The sequence below is a fragment of the Giraffa tippelskirchi genome, chromosome 3 (assembly GCF_054371585.1).
Source record: "Giraffa tippelskirchi isolate mGirTip1 chromosome 3, T2T-mGirTip1v1.2.pri, whole genome shotgun sequence".
Taxonomy (NCBI): domain Eukaryota; kingdom Metazoa; phylum Chordata; class Mammalia; order Artiodactyla; family Giraffidae; genus Giraffa; species Giraffa tippelskirchi.
The window spans coordinates 175,178,402-175,196,027 of record NC_137277.1 but is presented as its reverse complement, the minus strand read 5'-3'; the positions used below and the strand labels follow the sequence as shown (position 1 = coordinate 175,196,027).

Here is a 17,626-nt window from a genome sequence, read left to right as displayed (position 1 = left end):
TTTGCAACCCTGTGGACTGTAGCCTACCAGGCTCCTCCATCCATGGGATTCTCCAGGCAAGAATACTGGAGTGGGTTGCCATTTCCTTCTCCAGGGGATCTTCCCAACCCAGGGATCGAACCCGGGTCTCCCACATTGGAGGCAGATGCTTTAACCTCTGAGCCACCAGGGAAGCCGTGGATACTTACAATCAAACAGCATGACCTCCTGATTGTGGAGTTGCTCAAGGTTTCTTGACCCTTGCATTTTCCCAAAGAGTCAAGGTAAATGTGAAAACGGTATTTGAGAATTAACTGAAACTTTCATTGTGGAGTATTCCTAGAGTACAATACATCAGGAAACACCATCTTGACACCCTGCAGCCCAGACCATCCTTATCTCCCTCATCTGGTCCATGCTTTGGTGGTGGGGGTTTTCCCAGGTGGCTCAGTGGTAAAGAATTTGCCTGCCAGTGCGGGGGATGAAAGAGACATGGGTTCAATCCCTAGGTGGGGAAGATCCCCTGGAGAAGGAAATGAAACCCACTCCAGTATTCTGGCTTGGAGAATCCCAAGGACAAAGGAGCCTGGTGGGCTACAGTCCATGGGGTCGCAAAGGGTTGGACACAATGGACCACAGCAAGCATCAAGTCCTGGCATTTTCCCAAAGAATCAAGGTAAACATGAAGATTGTATTTCAGAATTAACTGAAACTTCCATTGTGGAGTATTCCCAGAGTAGCATCCATTAGGAAACACCATCCTCCTGATGCCTTGCAGCCCTGACCATCTTTATCTCCCTTACCTGGTCCACTTTTTGGTGGTGAGCTCAAGGATTCCTGAGTCTCCTCTTCATCACAAATTTCTAAACAGGTGCCACTGCCTTCTGATAAATAGAATGAAATCTCGTAGAAACCCAGTGTATGACCAGTGGAAACCATAGTAGGAAAGCCCTCCCAGAAACAACCAGGAAGACTAAGGTTGCTGTAGAATCTCCAAGGTGGGAATGTCCCAACCCATAGACCCTCCTGCCTTTGAGCTCAATTGACCTGGAGTTTAACAAGGCTCCTGACACTATCACCAGAGGCTGAACATAATCTCACAACAAGCCCATCTCACTCCCTTCTAATACACCTAATTTTCTCAGTCTTTTTGATCCTTTCCATGTGGCACCTCATAGTTCTCCTGTGTGCGCATGTGAAGGGGAGTAGGATAGGAAGGGAGATTTCCCTCCCTGTAGACAGAAAAAGATTCAATTAGTTAAATAGGAGTTGAAATCGTGAATACCTTCTCCATCACATAGTGGTTGACTGGGCAGCTCCTCTTGTTTTTCTTTGTCAGTTATTTGGGGAGCTTCAGGATCACAGGACACTGAAAAGAAATGAGGAATGGTATAGAGGAATTTATTTCCATGCAAGAATAGAGACACAGATGTACCGAATGGACATGTAGACACAGGGATAGGGAAGAGGGAGGTTGGACAAACTGGGAGATTAAGATTGACACAAATATACTACCACATGTAAAATAGATAGTGGGAAGATGCTGTATAGCACAGAGAGCTCCGCTCTGTGATGACCTAGATTGGTGGGATGGCGGGAAGGGGACATGGAAGGGACGTCAAACAGAGAGGGAATATATGTATTCATATAGCTGATTCACTTTATTGTACAACAGAGACTAACACAACATTGTAAAGAAATTATACTCTGATTTTGAGAAAGGAAAGAAGGAAATGAGCTGAGCTAGGATGTTCAGAGCACAGGTGAGCTGCCCTTTGGGAAAAAGGACATCTGCTCCAAGGACCACACCTGAGATCCAACGAAGCCTGTTCTGCCTCTGTTTCCACTTCATTCACCTCATTCTCCTGCCTTCTGCTTCTCAGTTTACTATCTATAGACCTGCCTCTAAACATTTCTGTTTCTGCACTAGGAGAATAATTATACATCCTTGATTTTGTGTACTCTGCCCCTCCCCCCAACATCTCCTATCTTTACTTTTTTTCCTCAGTGGTGATCTTGAACTCTCATTTTTTGCTTATTCTCTCCAGCTCTATTCCTCTAGGTCTCTCAAATCCTATTGTTGTTGTTTAGCCGCTAAGTCATGTCCAACTCTTTTGTGATACTGTGGGCTACACAGCCCACAGTTTCCCTTGTCCATGTAGTTTTCCAGGCAAGAATACTGGAATGAGTTTCCATTTCCTTCTCCAAGAGATCTTTCCAACTCAGGGATCGAACCCACTTCTCCTGAATTGGCAGGTGGATTCTTGACCATTGAGCCACGGGGGAATCCCCCAAACCCTGTAGCAGGCTTCATTTTTTGCCTTACTCTCTATCTCTCTTAATCTCTTCCACTACCTACTGACAGTCTTTATTTTAGAAGTGGAAGGCTGTCTGGTTCAGGCTCTGTTCTATTGCGATTGAGATGTTTCAGGTCTCCCTTTGGACTCCCATCATGTAATGACACTGTCTTCCTACAAGCCTCACACAGCCACTACCTGTATTGAGATACTCAGAACACTGGTCTACACCCTTCCTCCTACTTTGATCTCAAGGGGAAAACAAATATTCTTTTTTCTGTACTTCTGTATTCTAATTGCTGAGGAAGGATAGTAACAGTTTCCCTGGCTAAATCCTAAAATTTTGTGAGAAAATCTCACTTGACAAAGTACTTTGAAAAAGAATAAAGCACTGGAAGTGAAAGTCGCTCAGTTGTGTCTGATTCTTTGTAACCCCGTGGGCTATACAGTCCATGGAATTCTCCTAGCCCAGGATACTGGAGTGGGTAGCCGTTCCCTTCTCCAGAGGATCTTCCCAATCCAGGGATCAAACCCAGGTCTCCACATTGCAAGCGGATTCTTTACCAACTGAGCTATCAGGGAAGCTCAATAAAGCACTATGTAATCCAATAATCTGATGAAGAATATGTGACAAAAACTGCTTGTGGGCTTAGGGTCATGGGTTTTTCTTTCTGACAAGTAGATCTCAAGCACCAACTTTCTCTGGAAGTCTATCCAAAGTTACAACAATATAATATTATTATTAAACACAAGATAAATACCTATCTTTTATTCTTTATAGAAAATAAGAGGTGCACAGGAGCTAAAATCACAGTATTGAGTCTTTAGTGTAAACAAGCATAAAGATTGTGGAGGAAAAACAGACTCTTTAGGACTAACCTACTACAACAGAGGACGAGATGGTTGGATGGCATTGCTGACTCAATGGACGCGAGTTTGAGCAAGCTCCGGGAGCTGGTGAAGGACAGGGAAGGCTGGCTTGCTGCAGTCCATGGGGTCGCCCGGAGCTGGACGACTGAGTGACTGAACAACTACAACATGAGGAGGCAACCAGGGTCATGCTGTTCAGCTCTGAATACAGACGTCTGACACCCTGCAGCTCAGGGCTGACACTACCCCTTCCTTACCTGGCTCACATATTGGTGGGGAGCTTGGGGCTTCCTGGGGCTCTTCTTCCTCATGGATCACACACCAGGCATTGTTGTCCTCTGCAGAAAGGAATGAAATCCCTCAGAGCTCTCAGTATACAACCAGGGGAAATCATGGCCAAAAAACCCCACAAAACTCACGGTGAAGACACGGGAAGTTCAGTTCTCTCCTGGGTGGGGCTGCCCCTGTCCCAGACCATCTTGGTCTGCCCTTGGAGTTCCCCTGACCTGTAGGGCAACTCCCTCCCATCATTACCACCGGAGGCTGAGAACCAGCCACCTTCTTCCACACTCCTTGTACCTCTAATTCTCTTCCTCCTTCCTCTTCCCACTGACTCTGCATATTTTTCTGTCTCTGCCTTTGTTTCCTCCCCCAGTATCTCTAGATGCTTCTCTTTCTTTTGGTGTGTGCTGTCTGCTCTGCTCCTGTCTTTTTTTTTTCTTTCAGCCTTGACACTGCCCTTTACTGCCTTTCCCCATCCCATTCTTCCCTCCATGTTCACATGGACCATAGGGCCCAAAAGCCTCCCCTCATCAGCTTTAGTCTAAGAATCCTACATCACCTTTCTAAATCACAAGCCTGCTCATCATTCACAAAACTTATTTCCATGTTCCTAGGACTTCCAGAAGCAAGCTGAAAAGGATTTCCTTGCCTCAGGGGCCATAATCTGCTGACAACTGGATTTTTACATGCACTTAAAGTCACTCAAATTCAATCCCTGGTCGGGAAGATCCCCTGAAGAAGGAAATGGCAACCCACTGCAGTATTCTTGCCTGGAAAATTCCATAGACAGAGGAGCCTGGCGGGCTACAGTCCACGGAGTTGCAAAGAGTCAGACACCACTGAGCGCGCGCGCGCGCACACACACACACACACACACACACACACAGTCACCCGGGCACTCCTACTTCGGGACCTCTGCCCACTTTTGGCACATCCTGTCTCCCTACCTTCTCCACCCAGGGGTGCTATTCTCACTCAGCTCCACTGACTCAGCTCCCTTAGTATCTCTCACAGTTTTGGGAAAAACAAAAGAGAAAATCGACACAATTTTTTGTATACGTATGTGAATATGAAGAAGAGAATGGCACGATGAGGGAAGGGGAAATTTTTTTCCAGTTTGTTGAGGCAGTTGGGAATTTCAATCATAATTACGTTCTCCCTCTGCTGGTAGTAGGCTGAGCACCTCCTCGGGCTCTCCTTCAGGAGGCATTTGGGGAGCTTTGGGATCACAGGTCACTGCAGAGAAATAAGGACATGATGGACGTGGACAGAGATCAGAGACAGACCTCAGCGGGCTCGTGCCAACACGATGGGACAGGGATATGTCTGCTCCAAGCTCTGCTCCTGGGAGCCACAGGCTGGTTGTTTTTTGCCATCTACTTGCACCCCTTCTCCTTCTCTCTCCCTCTCAGTGTCCTATCCACAGTTCCACCTCCACACAGCTCTGTTTCCTAGATGTGCGTCCATTTGATTGTCTGGGTTTCTCTCCTCGTGTCTTGTTTTCATGTCTTGGGGTTTCCTGTTTCCTTGTTTTTCAGTGATAGTGTGTCTCTTTTCCTCTATTATCCATTCTAGTTTTCTTACGCTAGATCACTTAAAGTCCAAGTGGTTGGTCCATTTCCATGCTCCCTGTTTCTCAGTGATTTCCATTCCCTCCCCACCAGCATTACTTTTTCCTTAACTAAAACCTTCTCCTGGACTCTGGTTCACTCCTTCCAGAACCTGCAGAACTCCCTGGGCTTCTTCTTCCTCTTCAGACTACATGACCCCACCCTGACTGCCAGCTGGCTTTGCACACCGCTGTCCTCAGGGACACACCCAGGATGCTGGTGCCCACCCTTCCCTTTCTACCTTGCCCTTGCAAAAATAACTGCCATGCCTTGCTGTGCTTTATTTCTGCAGCCATAAAATAGAGGTTATGACAGTTTGCATACCGGTCTTGGTTTTGTGAAGGTAAGAGGAGGGCTTGCACAATCCAGTAATCTGATGCAGAATGTAAGGAAATTTGCATACATGGTTTCCCAACCTTAGTCTCTTTCTCATTCTCACCCTTTTCATGCATCTCTGCTTCTTCTATTTCTACCTCAGTCAGTGTCTTGCTGTTGGAATGTCTTGCTATTTCCTTTGTCTTGACTTGTTTCTTTCCCCATGCCTGTTCCCACCTACTTTTCTCCTCCTTCCTTCTCTGATGCTGATCTTTACATCCTCACCCCATCTCTCAAACTGCTGTTTTCTAAAACTAAGGATCCGAAAAGGTATCTCTGAGATGGTATATAACTTCCATGTGAGGGATTCCTTGGTGGTCCAGTGGTTAAGAATCCACCTTCTAATGCAGAGGATGTGGGTTTGATCCCCAGTCGAGGAACTAAGATCCTACATGCCAAGGGGCCACTAAGCTCATGAGCTGCAACTACGGAGCCCATGTGCTCTGGAGTCCACAGGCCACAACTAGAAAGAAACCCAAACATTGCAATGAAGTTTCCACATGCCACAAGTAAGATCCAATGCACTCAAAAATATATAAAGAACTAAATAAATATAATTGGCATGTGGTTTCACCAATTAGTGAGCAGATTAGACAGTGGAATGGACCAAGAAAACTGTTCCCAGCACAGGGCTAAGTGTGTGCAAAAGGCTCAGATGAGAAAAATTCATCAAAACTAAAATTACTGCAAAGTTTTACATGTACTTTAGAAGTCATTTCAGGAGAGGCAAATGTGAGGCTGGAGCCATGGAAAGGAAAATAAGGGAAGGATTTACTCCTTATGACAACAAGAAGTACTGATTTAAGGTAGGCACATGAAATAAGCCAACTTGCCTTTTCAAAGGGTCATCTAGGTGAGTTGGAGAGGATGGATGTGGTGGGAGGATGATTAGGGGAAGGTATGAGACTGGACAGAGACTCTTGCTCTGGCTCTGGTTCCAGAGAGAAGAGAGATCTGATGAGCGCTTTTGTGTTGAGAGCAGCAAGCAATGGACGAGCAGGAGACATGTTCAAGGTGTAGTTGATTAAACTGGGTGATTGATGGGTTGTGTGAATTGAAGGAGGGAGAAGAGACATTGACGATCCCTAGGTGTCTGCCTAAAGAACGGAACAATAGAGTTCCATACTGAACCAAAGAACATCAGGAAAGGAGGCAGATGCAGTATCAAGAAAGATGGTCCACGCAACTAAGGAAGTGTCTACTACTGAAGTTTCCCAAAACCATCCAGATGGAGCAGTCTCACAGATTCCTGTACAAATATATTCAGGCACTTAGATGAATGAGCTTAAAAGACAAGTCTGGGCCAGAGATAGGAATTTGGGGATCATTAAATTATAGGTGGAAGTAGACAAGAATGGCTGAGGAGAGGCCCCTTGCCTCAGAGGCTATTACAGGTGCCACTTTGATCATTGGGTAATCTGAAATCAGTCCTGAATACTCATTGGAAGGACTGAAGCTGAAACTCCAATACTTTGGCCACCTGATGTGAAGAACTGACTCATGGGAAATGACCCTGATGCCGGGAAAGATTGAAGGCAGGAGGAGAAGGGGACAACAGAGGATGAGATGGTTGGATGGCGTCACCGACTCAACAATCATGAGTTTGAGCAAGCTCTGGGAGCTGGTGATGGACAGGGAAGCCTGGCATGCTGCAGTTCCATGAGGTTGCAAAGAGTTGGACACGACTGAGTGGCTGAACTGAACTGAAGTGAAAACTCATTGCTAACACATTCAACTCCTAGTTTTAGAAGTTGCCTCCATGCAGCAACCCTTCTTTCAGTTCCTACAACGTCCCCAACTGTCTTCTCCATCCCTTGTACATAGTTTTCCCTCTCTACAGATGTTTCACTCATTCTCCTTTAGCTTTTTCTCTATGTATAACTGTCATGCGTTCCTCCACTCTTTCTACTTCTTAGCACTTTCCCTTTTAGGGTCTTTCTCTTTGTATCACTTTCTCAACCTTTTAAACTCTTGTACCTTGTTTGATTATTGAGTTTAACTCCTTTCTTCTGGGGAACTCATTTCCTTGCTTCTATCTCTTCTCTCTAATTGTTAACTTTCTGTTTGCAATGTTTCCACCTAAAATTTAAATCTAAAAGTTAAAATTCCAGCCTGTTTACTTTGTCCATCTCACATATTCCTCCTCCATATTGTCAAAGTTCTCATCTTCTGCCACTGACAAATGAGCAAGAATCTTTCCTTCCCCTTGGCAGGCTAATTTCAAATGTCTTTCACATGAATTTTCTATATTGCAATTATTCTCACTATGTCCATGTTCTTGGTACAATCTTAGGGAAAGCAGGTTGAAAATTATCTCCCTTCCCTGACAGCATATTGCAGGCTGGTTCTATTTAGATTTCATAACCATTTATTCCTCAATTTTTATTGAAGTAGAGTTGATTTACAATATTATATTCATTTATGGTACCCAGGAAAGTGAATCAGTTATACATATACATAGATCCACTCTTTTTAAAGACTCTTTTCCCATATAGGTCATTACAAAGTATTGAGTAGAGTTCCCTGAGCTATACAGTAGATTCTTATTAGTTATCTATTTTATGTATGGTAGGTGGCTCTAGTGGTAAAGAATCTGTCTACCATTCAGGAGACTCAAGAGACAAGGGTTAGATCCTTGGGTAGGGAACCCGCTCCTGTATTCTTGCCTGGAAAATTCCATGGACAGAGGAGCCTAGTGGGCTACAGTCCATGGGGCCACAAAGAGTCGGACACAAATGAGTGACTGAGCACACACACATACGTCAATCCCAATCTCCCAATTCCCTGGGTGAGGCTGAGCCTCACACAGCCACTACCTGCAATGAGATACTCGGGACACAGGTGAGTCTTTGTCCTTCCTTCTACTTTGATCTCAGGGAAAAACAAGTATCATTTTTCTATGTTCCATATCCTAATCTCTAAGGAGAAATAACAACTGTTTCCCTGGCTAAGTCTTAAGGTTTTGTAAGGAAATCATGTTTGCCAAAGTACTTAAAAAGAATAAAGCGCTATATAATCCAATAGCTTGATAAAAAAAAAAAAATATGTGGCAATAACTGTCTTGTGAGATTTTGGGTCATTGTTTTTTCTTTCTGACAAGTAGATCTCAAGGACCATATTCCTTTGGAAGCCTATCAAATGTTATGAAAATATGTTATTGTTAAACACTGGATAAATATCTTTATTCTTCATAGGAATAAAGGGTACTCAAGAGTTAAAACCACAATATCAAATCTTTAGTGTAAATAAACATAAAGATTGTGGAGGATAAAAGACTTTCTTTAGGACTGGCCTACTACAACATGAGGGCTTCCCTGGTGGCTCAGATGGTAAGGAATCTGCCTCCAATGCAGAAGACCTAGTTCTATCCCCAGGTCAGGAACATCCCCTGGAGAACGGAATGGCAACCCACTCCAGCATTCTTGCCTGTGGAATTCCACGGACAGAGGAGCCTGGTGGGCTACAGTCCATGGGTTTGCAAAGAGTTGGACAGGATGGAGTGACTAACATTTCACTTTACTACGACATGAAGTGGGAACTCGTCTGTTATAACCAGGGTCATGCTGGTCAGCTCTGAATTCAGACATCTGACACCCTGCAGCTCAGGGCTGACAATACCCCTTCTTTACCTGGCTCACATATTGGTGGGGAGCTTGGGGCTTCCTGGGGCTCTTCTTCCTCATGGATCACACACCAGGCATTGTTGTCCTCTGCAGAAAGGAATGAAATCCCTCAGAGCTCTCAGCATACAACCAGGGGAAATCATGGCCAAAAAAACCACAAAACTCATGGTGAAGACACGGGAAGCTCAGTTCTCTCCTGGGTGGGGCTGCCCCTGTCCCAGACCATCTTGGTCTGCCCTTGGAGTTCCCCTGACCTGTAGGGCAACTCCCTCCCATCATTACCACCGGAGGCTGAGAACCAGCCACCTTCTCCCGCACTCCTTATACCTCTAATTCTCTTTCTCCTCCTTCCTCTTCCCACTGACTCTGCATATTTTTCTGTCTCTGCCTTTGTTTCCTCCCCCAGTGTCTCTAGACGCTTCTCTTTGTTTTGGTGTGTGCTGTCTGCTCTGCTCCTGTCTTTTTTTCTTTTTTCTCTTTCAACCTTAACACTGCTCTTTCTTGCCTTTCCCCATCCCATTCTTCCCTCCATCTTCGCATGGACCACAGGGCCAGAGAGCCTCCCCTTTATCAGCTCTATTCTAAGAATCCTACACCACCTTTCTAAATCACAAGCCTGTCTGTCATTCACAAAACTTATTTCCATATTCCTAGGACTTCCGGAAGGAAGCTGAAAGTGATCTTCTTGCCTCAATGGCCAAATTGGATTTTTTTAATTAATTAATTTATTTTGATTAGAGGATAATTACTTTACAATATCGTGGTGGTTTTTGCCAGACGTCAACGTGAATTTTATATGCAACTGAAGTCACCCAGGCACTTCTACTTCGGGACCCCAGTCCACCTTTGACACATCCTGTCTCCCTACCTTCTTCACCCAGGGGTGCTCTCCCCTCTCAGCCTAGTTCACCTTTATCCTTAGTCTTTCTCAGTTTGGGGGAAAATAAGAGAAACTGACACAATTGCATGTGCACGTAGGTGACTATGAAGAAGAGAATGGCAAGATGAGAAACATGGAGGATTTTTTTTCCCATTTATTGAAGCAGTTAGGAATTTAAGTCATAATTACCTTCTCCCTCTGCTGGCAGTAGGCTGAGCACCTCCTCGGGTTCTCCTTCAGGAGGCACTTGGGGAGCTTTGGGATCACTGGTCACTGTGGAGAAACAAGGGCATAATGGACGTGGAGGGCGATCAGAGACAGACCTCAGCGCACTCGTGCCAACACGATGGGACAGTGGCATGGCTGCTCCAAGCACCAGTCTGAGAGCCACACTGTCTGTCTCCTTCTGTTTCTTTGCCATCTGCTTGCACCTTTTCTCCTTCTGTCTCCCTGTCAGTGTCCTACCCACAGTTCCACAACCACACAGCTCTGTTTCCTAGCTGCGCATCCATTTGATTGTTTGGGCTTCTCTCCTCATCTCTTGTTTTCAGGTCTTGAGTGTTTTGTTTGTTTGTTTTTCAGTGATAGTGTATCTCTTTTCCCCTGTTATCCTTTCTACTTCTCTTCAAGCACAAATGATTGGGTCCATTTCTATACTCCCCATCTCTCAGTGATTTCCTTTCCCTCCCCACCAATATAAATTTTTCCTTAACTAAAATTTTCTCCTGGACCCGAGTTCACTCCTTTAAAAACCTGCAGAACTCCTTGGGCTTCCTCTTCCTCTTCTGACCACCTGACCTCACTCTGACTGCCAGCTGGCTTTGCACACCACTGCCCTCAGGGACACACCCAGGATGCTGGTGCTCACTCTTCCTTTTCTACCTTGCAAAAATAACCTCCATGCCTTTCTGTGCTTTATTTCCCCAGCCATAAAATAGAGGTTATGACAATTTGCATGCTTGTGTCTTACTGTTTCCTGAAGGCGAGAGGAGGGCTTGCACAATCCAATAATCTAATGGAGACTCTAAGGGACCTTGCACACTTTGTCTCCGAACCTTGTTCACTTTCTCATTCCCGGTCTTTCCGCACATCTCTGCTTCTTCTATTTCTACCTCAGTATCTTGCTGTTGGAACCTCTTGGTACTTCTCTTTGTCCTGATTTGCTTCTTTTCTCATGTCTGTTTCCATCTGCCTTTTCTCCCCCTTCCATCCTTGATGCTGATCTGTAGGTCTTCTCCCCATCTCTCAGACTGTTGCTTTCTAGAAGTAGGGATCAGAGAAAATATCTCTGAGATGGTCTATAATTTCCATGTAACTTCACCAGTTGGTGAGAAAACTGTTCCCAGCATCGGACTAAGTGTGTACAAAGGCTCAAACAAGAAAACTCATCAAAATTAGAAGTAATACAAAGTTTTACACGAACTTTAGAATCATCGCCAGAGAGGCACATATGAGGCTGGAGCCATGGGAAGAAAAATAAAGGAAAGATTTAATCCTTATGATGACAGGAATTATTGATTTAAGGTAGGCAAGGGACATAAGCCAACTTGCCTTTTCAAAGGGTCATCTAGGTGAGTTGAAGAGAACGGATGTGGTGGGAGGATGATTGGGGGAAGGTATAGACTTCCCTGGTGGCTCAGAGGGTAAAGAATCTTCCTGCAATGCAGGAGACCCAGGATTGATCCTTGGGTGGAGAAAATCCCCTGGAGAAGGGAAAGGCTACCCACTCCAGTATTCTGACCTGGAGAATTTCATGGACTCCATGAAATCCCATGGGGTCGCAAAAAGTCGGACACAACTGAGTGACTTTCACTTGCTCTTCTACACCTGTGACTCTCTTTCTGCTGAGTAATTAAGTTCGTGTTTTTAGATTTCACATATGAGTGATATCATATGATATTTGTCTTTCTCTGCCTGAGTAACTTCACTCAGCATGACAATCTCTAGATCCACCCATGCTGCTGCAAATGTTTTTACTTTGCTCTTTTCTATGGCTGAATAATATTCCATTGTATATAAGGACCACATCTTCTTTATCCATTCATCTGTTGATGGACATTTAGGTTACTTCCATGTCCTGGCTATTGCAAATAGTGCTGCTATGAACATTGATGTGTTTGTATGTTTTTGAATTATGGTTTTCTCTGGATATATGCCCAGGAGTGGGATCATATAGCAACTTTTAGTTTAGTTTTTTTTTTTTTTTTTAAGGAAGCTCCATACTGTTCTCCATAGTGGCTGTACCAATTTATTTTCAGTTATCTATTTGGATTTGTTGGGTCTTAGTTGTGGCACGCAGGATCTTTGTTGCATTATGTGGGATCTTTTTGTTGAGATGCACAGAACTGACTCATTGGAAAAGGCTTGATGCTGGGAAAGATTGAAGTCAGGAGGAGAAGGGGATGACAGAGGATGAGATGGTTGGATGGCATCACCGACTCAATGGACATGAGTTTGAGCAAGCTCTGGGAGTTGGTGATGGACAGGGAAGCCTGGTGTGCTGCAGTCCATGGGGTCACAAAGAGTTGGACACGACTGAGCAACTGAACTGACTGACAGGTTCTCTAGCTGTGGCACAAAAGCCCCAGAGCACTTGGGCCAGTAGGTGTAGCACATAGGCTTATTTGCTCCATGGCATGTGAGATCTTAAGTTCCTCAACCAGGGATCGAAACTGCATCCGCTATATCACAAGACAGATTTTTAACCAGTGAACCACCAGAACCACCAGTGGACCTCCAAGTGGCTATACCAACTTACATTCCCACCAACACTGTAGGAGGGTTCTCTTTTCTCCACACCCTCTCCAGCATTTATTGTCTGTAGGCTTTTTGATGATGACTATTCTAATCAGTGTGATGTGATACCTCATTGCAGTTTTGATTTGCGTTTCTCTAATAACTAGTTATGTTGAGCACCTTTTCATGTGTTCTTTTTGGCTATCTGTATGTTACCTTTGGAGAAGTGTTTATTTATACCTTCCACCTATTTTATCATTGGGTTGTTTGTGCTTTTGATATTGAGTTGTATCAACTGTTCGTATATTTTGAAGACAAATCCCTTGTCAGTTGCTTCATTTGCAAATATGTTCTCCCATTCTTCAGGTTGTCTTTTTGTTTTGTTTATAGTATCCTTTGCTACACAAATACTTTTACATTTACTTGGGGCCCATCTGTTAATTTTTTAATTAATTTATTTATATTAATTGGAGGATAATTACTATACAATATTGTGAATTTTTTGCCATGCAACAACATAAATCAGCCACAGGTATATATGTAGCCCCCACATCCTAACCCCCCCCTCCCAGCTTCCTCTCCACCCTGTCCCTCTGGGTTATCTCAGAGGACCAGCTTTGGGTGCCCAGCTTCATGCATCAAACTTGCACCGGTCATCTATTTTACACATGGTAATGTAAATGTTTACTTTTGTTTTTTATTTTTATTACTCTGGGAAATGGATCAAGAAAGATGTTGCTGGGATTTATGTCACAGAGTGTTCTGTCTATGTTTTCCTCTAAGAGTTTTACAGTATCTGGCCTTACATTTAGGCCTTTAATCCATCCTTGTTTATTCTTTCATTCACTTCCTCTCCTCTTTGTCTCTGCTATTCTTAGTATTTCATTAATCCTATGCAATCCTGGAAAGCAAGTTTATAATGACTGCTCTCCTCTAAACTCCAATTTGGTAGTATAGATTTCATATGTGCATGCGTGCATCCATGTGTGTTTAATTGCTCAGTCACATCTGACTCTTTGCAACCCCTTGGACCGTAGCTTGCCAGACTCTTCTTTCCATGGAATTTCCCAGGCAAGAATATTGGAGCGAGTTGCCATTTCCTCATCCAGGGGATCTTCCTGACCCAGGGATTGAACCCGTGACTTCTGTGGCTCCTGCATTGGCAGGCAGGTTCTTTACCACTGACCCACCCAGGAAGCCTTAGATTCGACATACTTTTAAATAAAATTAGACCTACTTAGGGAACTCCATGTGGTGCCCTCAATCTACATTTTTATTATTCTTTGCCCTTAAATTCTCCACCCAGAAGCTCCTCCATTAAGGCCGTTAGCTCCTCCTTCCCCCTTGCCTCCCTTACATGGAAGAAAGCAATCAGAGGCCGAGTAAACGGGTGCATCTGTGTTTGGAGGGAGGAGGAACATGTTCCTTGCATACAGACATGTAAACAAATCAATGAGATCATTGGTCACTTAATTCAGTACAGTTCAGTTCAATCACTCAGTCGTGTCCGACTCTTTGCGACCCCATGAATCGCAGCACGCCAGGCCTCCCTGTCCATCATCAACTCCCCGAGTTTACCCAAACTCGTGTCCATTGAGTCGGTGATGCCATCCAACCATCTCATCCTCTGTTGTCCCCTTCTCCTCCTGTCCTCAATCTTTCCCAGCATCAGGGTCTTTTCAAATGAGTCAGTTCTTCGCATCAGGTGGCCAAAGGATTGGAGTTTCAGCTTCAACATCAGTCCTTCCAATGAACTCCCAGGACTGATCTCCTTTAGGAGGGACTTGTTGGATCTCCTTGCAGTCCAAGGGACTCTCAAGAGTCTTCTTCAACACCACAGTTCAAAAGCATCAATTCTTTGGCACTTAGCTTTCTTTATAGTCCAGCTCTCACATCTATACATGACTACTGGAAAAACCATAGCCTTGACTATACGGACCTTGGTTGGCAAAGTGATGTCTCTGCTTTTTAATATGCTGTCTAGGTTGGTCATAACTTTCCTTCCAAGGAGTAAGTGTCTTTTAATTTCATGGCTGCAATCACCATCTGCAGTGACTTTGGAGCCCCAAACAATAAAGTCAGCCACTATTTCCACTGTTTCCCAGCTCCCCATTTACCTGGCTGCAGTTTGGGCATCTCTTCAGAATTGCCTTTGCTGGTCCTTTGGAGAAATTTGTGCTCAGAAGAAGCTGAAGAGAAACACAGAAAAGACCAACCAGACATTGTGATGGGGGAACAGACCATGGATGATGCTGAATTCTGATGTCCAGTGCTCGGGTAAGCTTCTCCTTGGGAAAACAATACTGTTGTTCCAAGGACTTCACTGAAGACCCACTGGAGCCTTGCTCTGCCCATTTTCCTTCTCTTTAGCCCCCAGTCACCTTTCTCCTCATTTTTCTGTCCTCACACATGGTCGTTTCAGTGCCATGAAGGATCACACACCTCCTTTACCCTCTGAGCTTTTTCTTTTTTGCCCTTCAACGTTCTTTATCAGTTTTCCTACTCATGACAGTTTTTGTTTCTAGGTTTTAGCTGCCCTGACTCTCTGCCAGCCCTACACAACAGTCACCACTGTGAGTCACTGAGGACCCTTGTTTAACTTGTTTTGAACTGCTAAAAGACCCTTGCACACTTCAGTGCTTCTATTTCCTTACCTATACAATAGGAATAAGTAACATTTCATCTGTTTACACCCATAACTTTGTGGAGATAAGAAGGATACTTTGTTTGCCAAGATTCTTGGAAAAATAATAGTCACATAATAAATAATATTATTGGTTGACAAAAATTGTACTTTAAACTTGGAAGCAATTGATCTGGAGGACATGTTTCTTTGTGGGGGGGTTTCCAAAGTTATAAGCAAACAACATATAACAAAATAATAGCATTATAAGCAAACAGAAAAATACCGAGGTTTTATTCTCTAGAGAAGATAAAGGGTCGGTAGGTATTAACGCAAGTTTTTACTATTCATAGCTATGAGAGGCATCCCTTTTCTCCAGCATATTGCTGGTAGAATGCACTAGGAATATTTGTGCTATTTGTTATGTTACTTATGCTGTTATGGACTCATGGGATTCCAGGACACTCTAGACCTTTTGACTGTGGAGTACACTCAATAAACACCTGCTGTGAATTCAGCCGCCTGACACACTTGGCTGGCAGTTCCTCCCCATCCTTACCTGGCACACATCTAGGTGAGAAGCTCAAGGCTTCCTGGGGCCATTCTTCATCCCAGGCATTGCTGTTTTCTGCAGAAAAGATTGCGATCCCACAGGCATTTCAATTTATGACCAAGGAAGAATCACAGCAAGAAAATAACTGGAAAATCAAGAAAGGCTGAGAAACTGGAAAGCCCTGCTCCCCAAAACAACCTTCTATGCCATGCCATATTGCACTCAAGTCATGTCCAGCTCTTTCACAACCCCATGGACTATAGCAAACCAGGCTCCTCTGTCCATGAAATTTTCCAGGCAAGAATACTGGAGTGGGTTGCCATTCCCTTCTCCAAGGGATCTTCCCGACCCAGGGATTGAACTCATGTTTCTTGTGCCTCCTGCATTGGCAAGCAGAATATTTAACCACTCCACCACCTAAGAAGAAAATAACCTGATCTGAAGGTTAAATTTGCTTCACCAGGTTTCACTAGGGGATGAGGAATTCACCCACTGTGGAACAACCTTCCTTTTCTTATACTGCATTTTCTTTCTATTTCTTTCCTTTCTATTGATTCTGTACGTTTTATCCATCTCTGCCTCTGTTTCTTCCTGCTGGTGTCTCTTGGACTGTCTCTTTCTCTTTTCCTGCAGCTTTTTCTCTTGTTTCTCTGATGCTGCTCCTTCTCTCCTATTCTTTGTCTCTCAACTGTTTTTCCCTAACTTTCTCTAGAAAAATGTGCCTGAGAGAGTATGTTTTAAGTAGGTTTTAGCCAGAGTGAGGCGGTTAAGTGGAAGACAGTGGAACGTGAAAACAGTTCTTAATAAGGTAGAAAATATATGAAAAGGCTCAAATATGAAAGAGAGATTTAACAACTAAAATTATTATGGGAGTAAGTCAAAAAAGACAAATATCATATAGTGTGGCTTATATGTAGATCCAAAAAACAAAATAATACCAACGAACTTATTTTCAAAACAGAAACAGACTCACAGACATAGAAAACAAACTTATGGTTACAAAGGGGCTATGGGGGAGGGATAAATTAGGAGTTTGGGATTAATATATACACTTTATTATATATCAAATAGTTAACAAGGACCTACTGTATAGCACAGGGAACCAAAAGCGAATATCTTGTAATAATGTATAATTAAAGAACATGTAAAAAAGGATATATATACATACATATATATATATGTATGTATGTGTGTATATATATATATATATATATATATATATATATGGGCTTCCCTAGTGGATCAGTGGTAAAGAATCTGCCCACAGTGCAGGAGACACAGGAGACCCAGGTTTGATCTCTGGGTCGGGAAGATCCCCTAGAGGAGAAAATGGCAACCCTCTCCAGTATTCTTGCCTGGAAAATCCCATGGACAGAGGAGCCTGGTGGGCTACAGTCCATGGGGTCACAGGAGTCAGATACAGCTGAGAGACTGAACACACACATAGATATGTATATCTGAATCAGCAAAGTGATTGGCTGAAACTAACTCAACGTTGTAAATCAACTATATTTCAATAAAAATTCTTAAAGTGAAAAAAAATACAAATTTAAAAAACAAAATTACTGGGGGAAAAAAGTTTATCCTATATTGAATTAACAGCGTAGGAGGCAGGTGATGAGGCTGGGGAAATAGACCTGGGGCTCACCTCGGGTGATAGCGGATGCCACTCACAGGAACATATATTTAATCCTTAGTGTATTAAGAAAGTATGTAGGAACACAATCTAATTCGCATTTTCAAATGTCCCATGTGGTTGAAGTAAAAATGACACATTTGATGGGAGTAGGGTTAGAGG

At 43.7% G+C, this 17,626-nt stretch overlaps 1 protein-coding gene across 35 annotated transcripts in view; it reads right to left on the bottom strand.

Annotated features, from left to right (window-relative positions):
- Positions 1-17,626, bottom strand: part of LOC145543570 (nuclear body protein SP140-like protein) — an 80,049-nt gene that overhangs the window by 37,128 nt on the left and 25,295 nt on the right. For 13 of the 35 annotated variants that reach the window (XM_081585511.1, XM_081585510.1, XM_081585514.1 and 10 more), the window contains 6 exons: positions 15,835-15,903; positions 14,770-14,841; positions 10,106-10,189; positions 9,043-9,123; positions 3,404-3,484; positions 1,265-1,348 (listed from right to left, as the gene is read on the bottom strand). In XM_081585511.1, coding sequence (XP_081441637.1) covers positions 1,265-1,348; positions 3,404-3,484; positions 9,043-9,123; positions 10,106-10,189; positions 14,770-14,841; positions 15,835-15,903 — 471 coding nt within the window. Of the gene's footprint in view, positions 1-782; positions 864-1,264; positions 1,349-3,155; positions 3,231-3,403; positions 3,485-9,042; positions 9,124-10,105; positions 10,190-14,769; positions 14,842-15,834; positions 15,904-17,626 lie in introns of all 35 variants that reach the window. The other 22 variants (XM_081585497.1, XM_081585498.1, XM_081585518.1 and 19 more) reach the window with 5 other exon arrangements.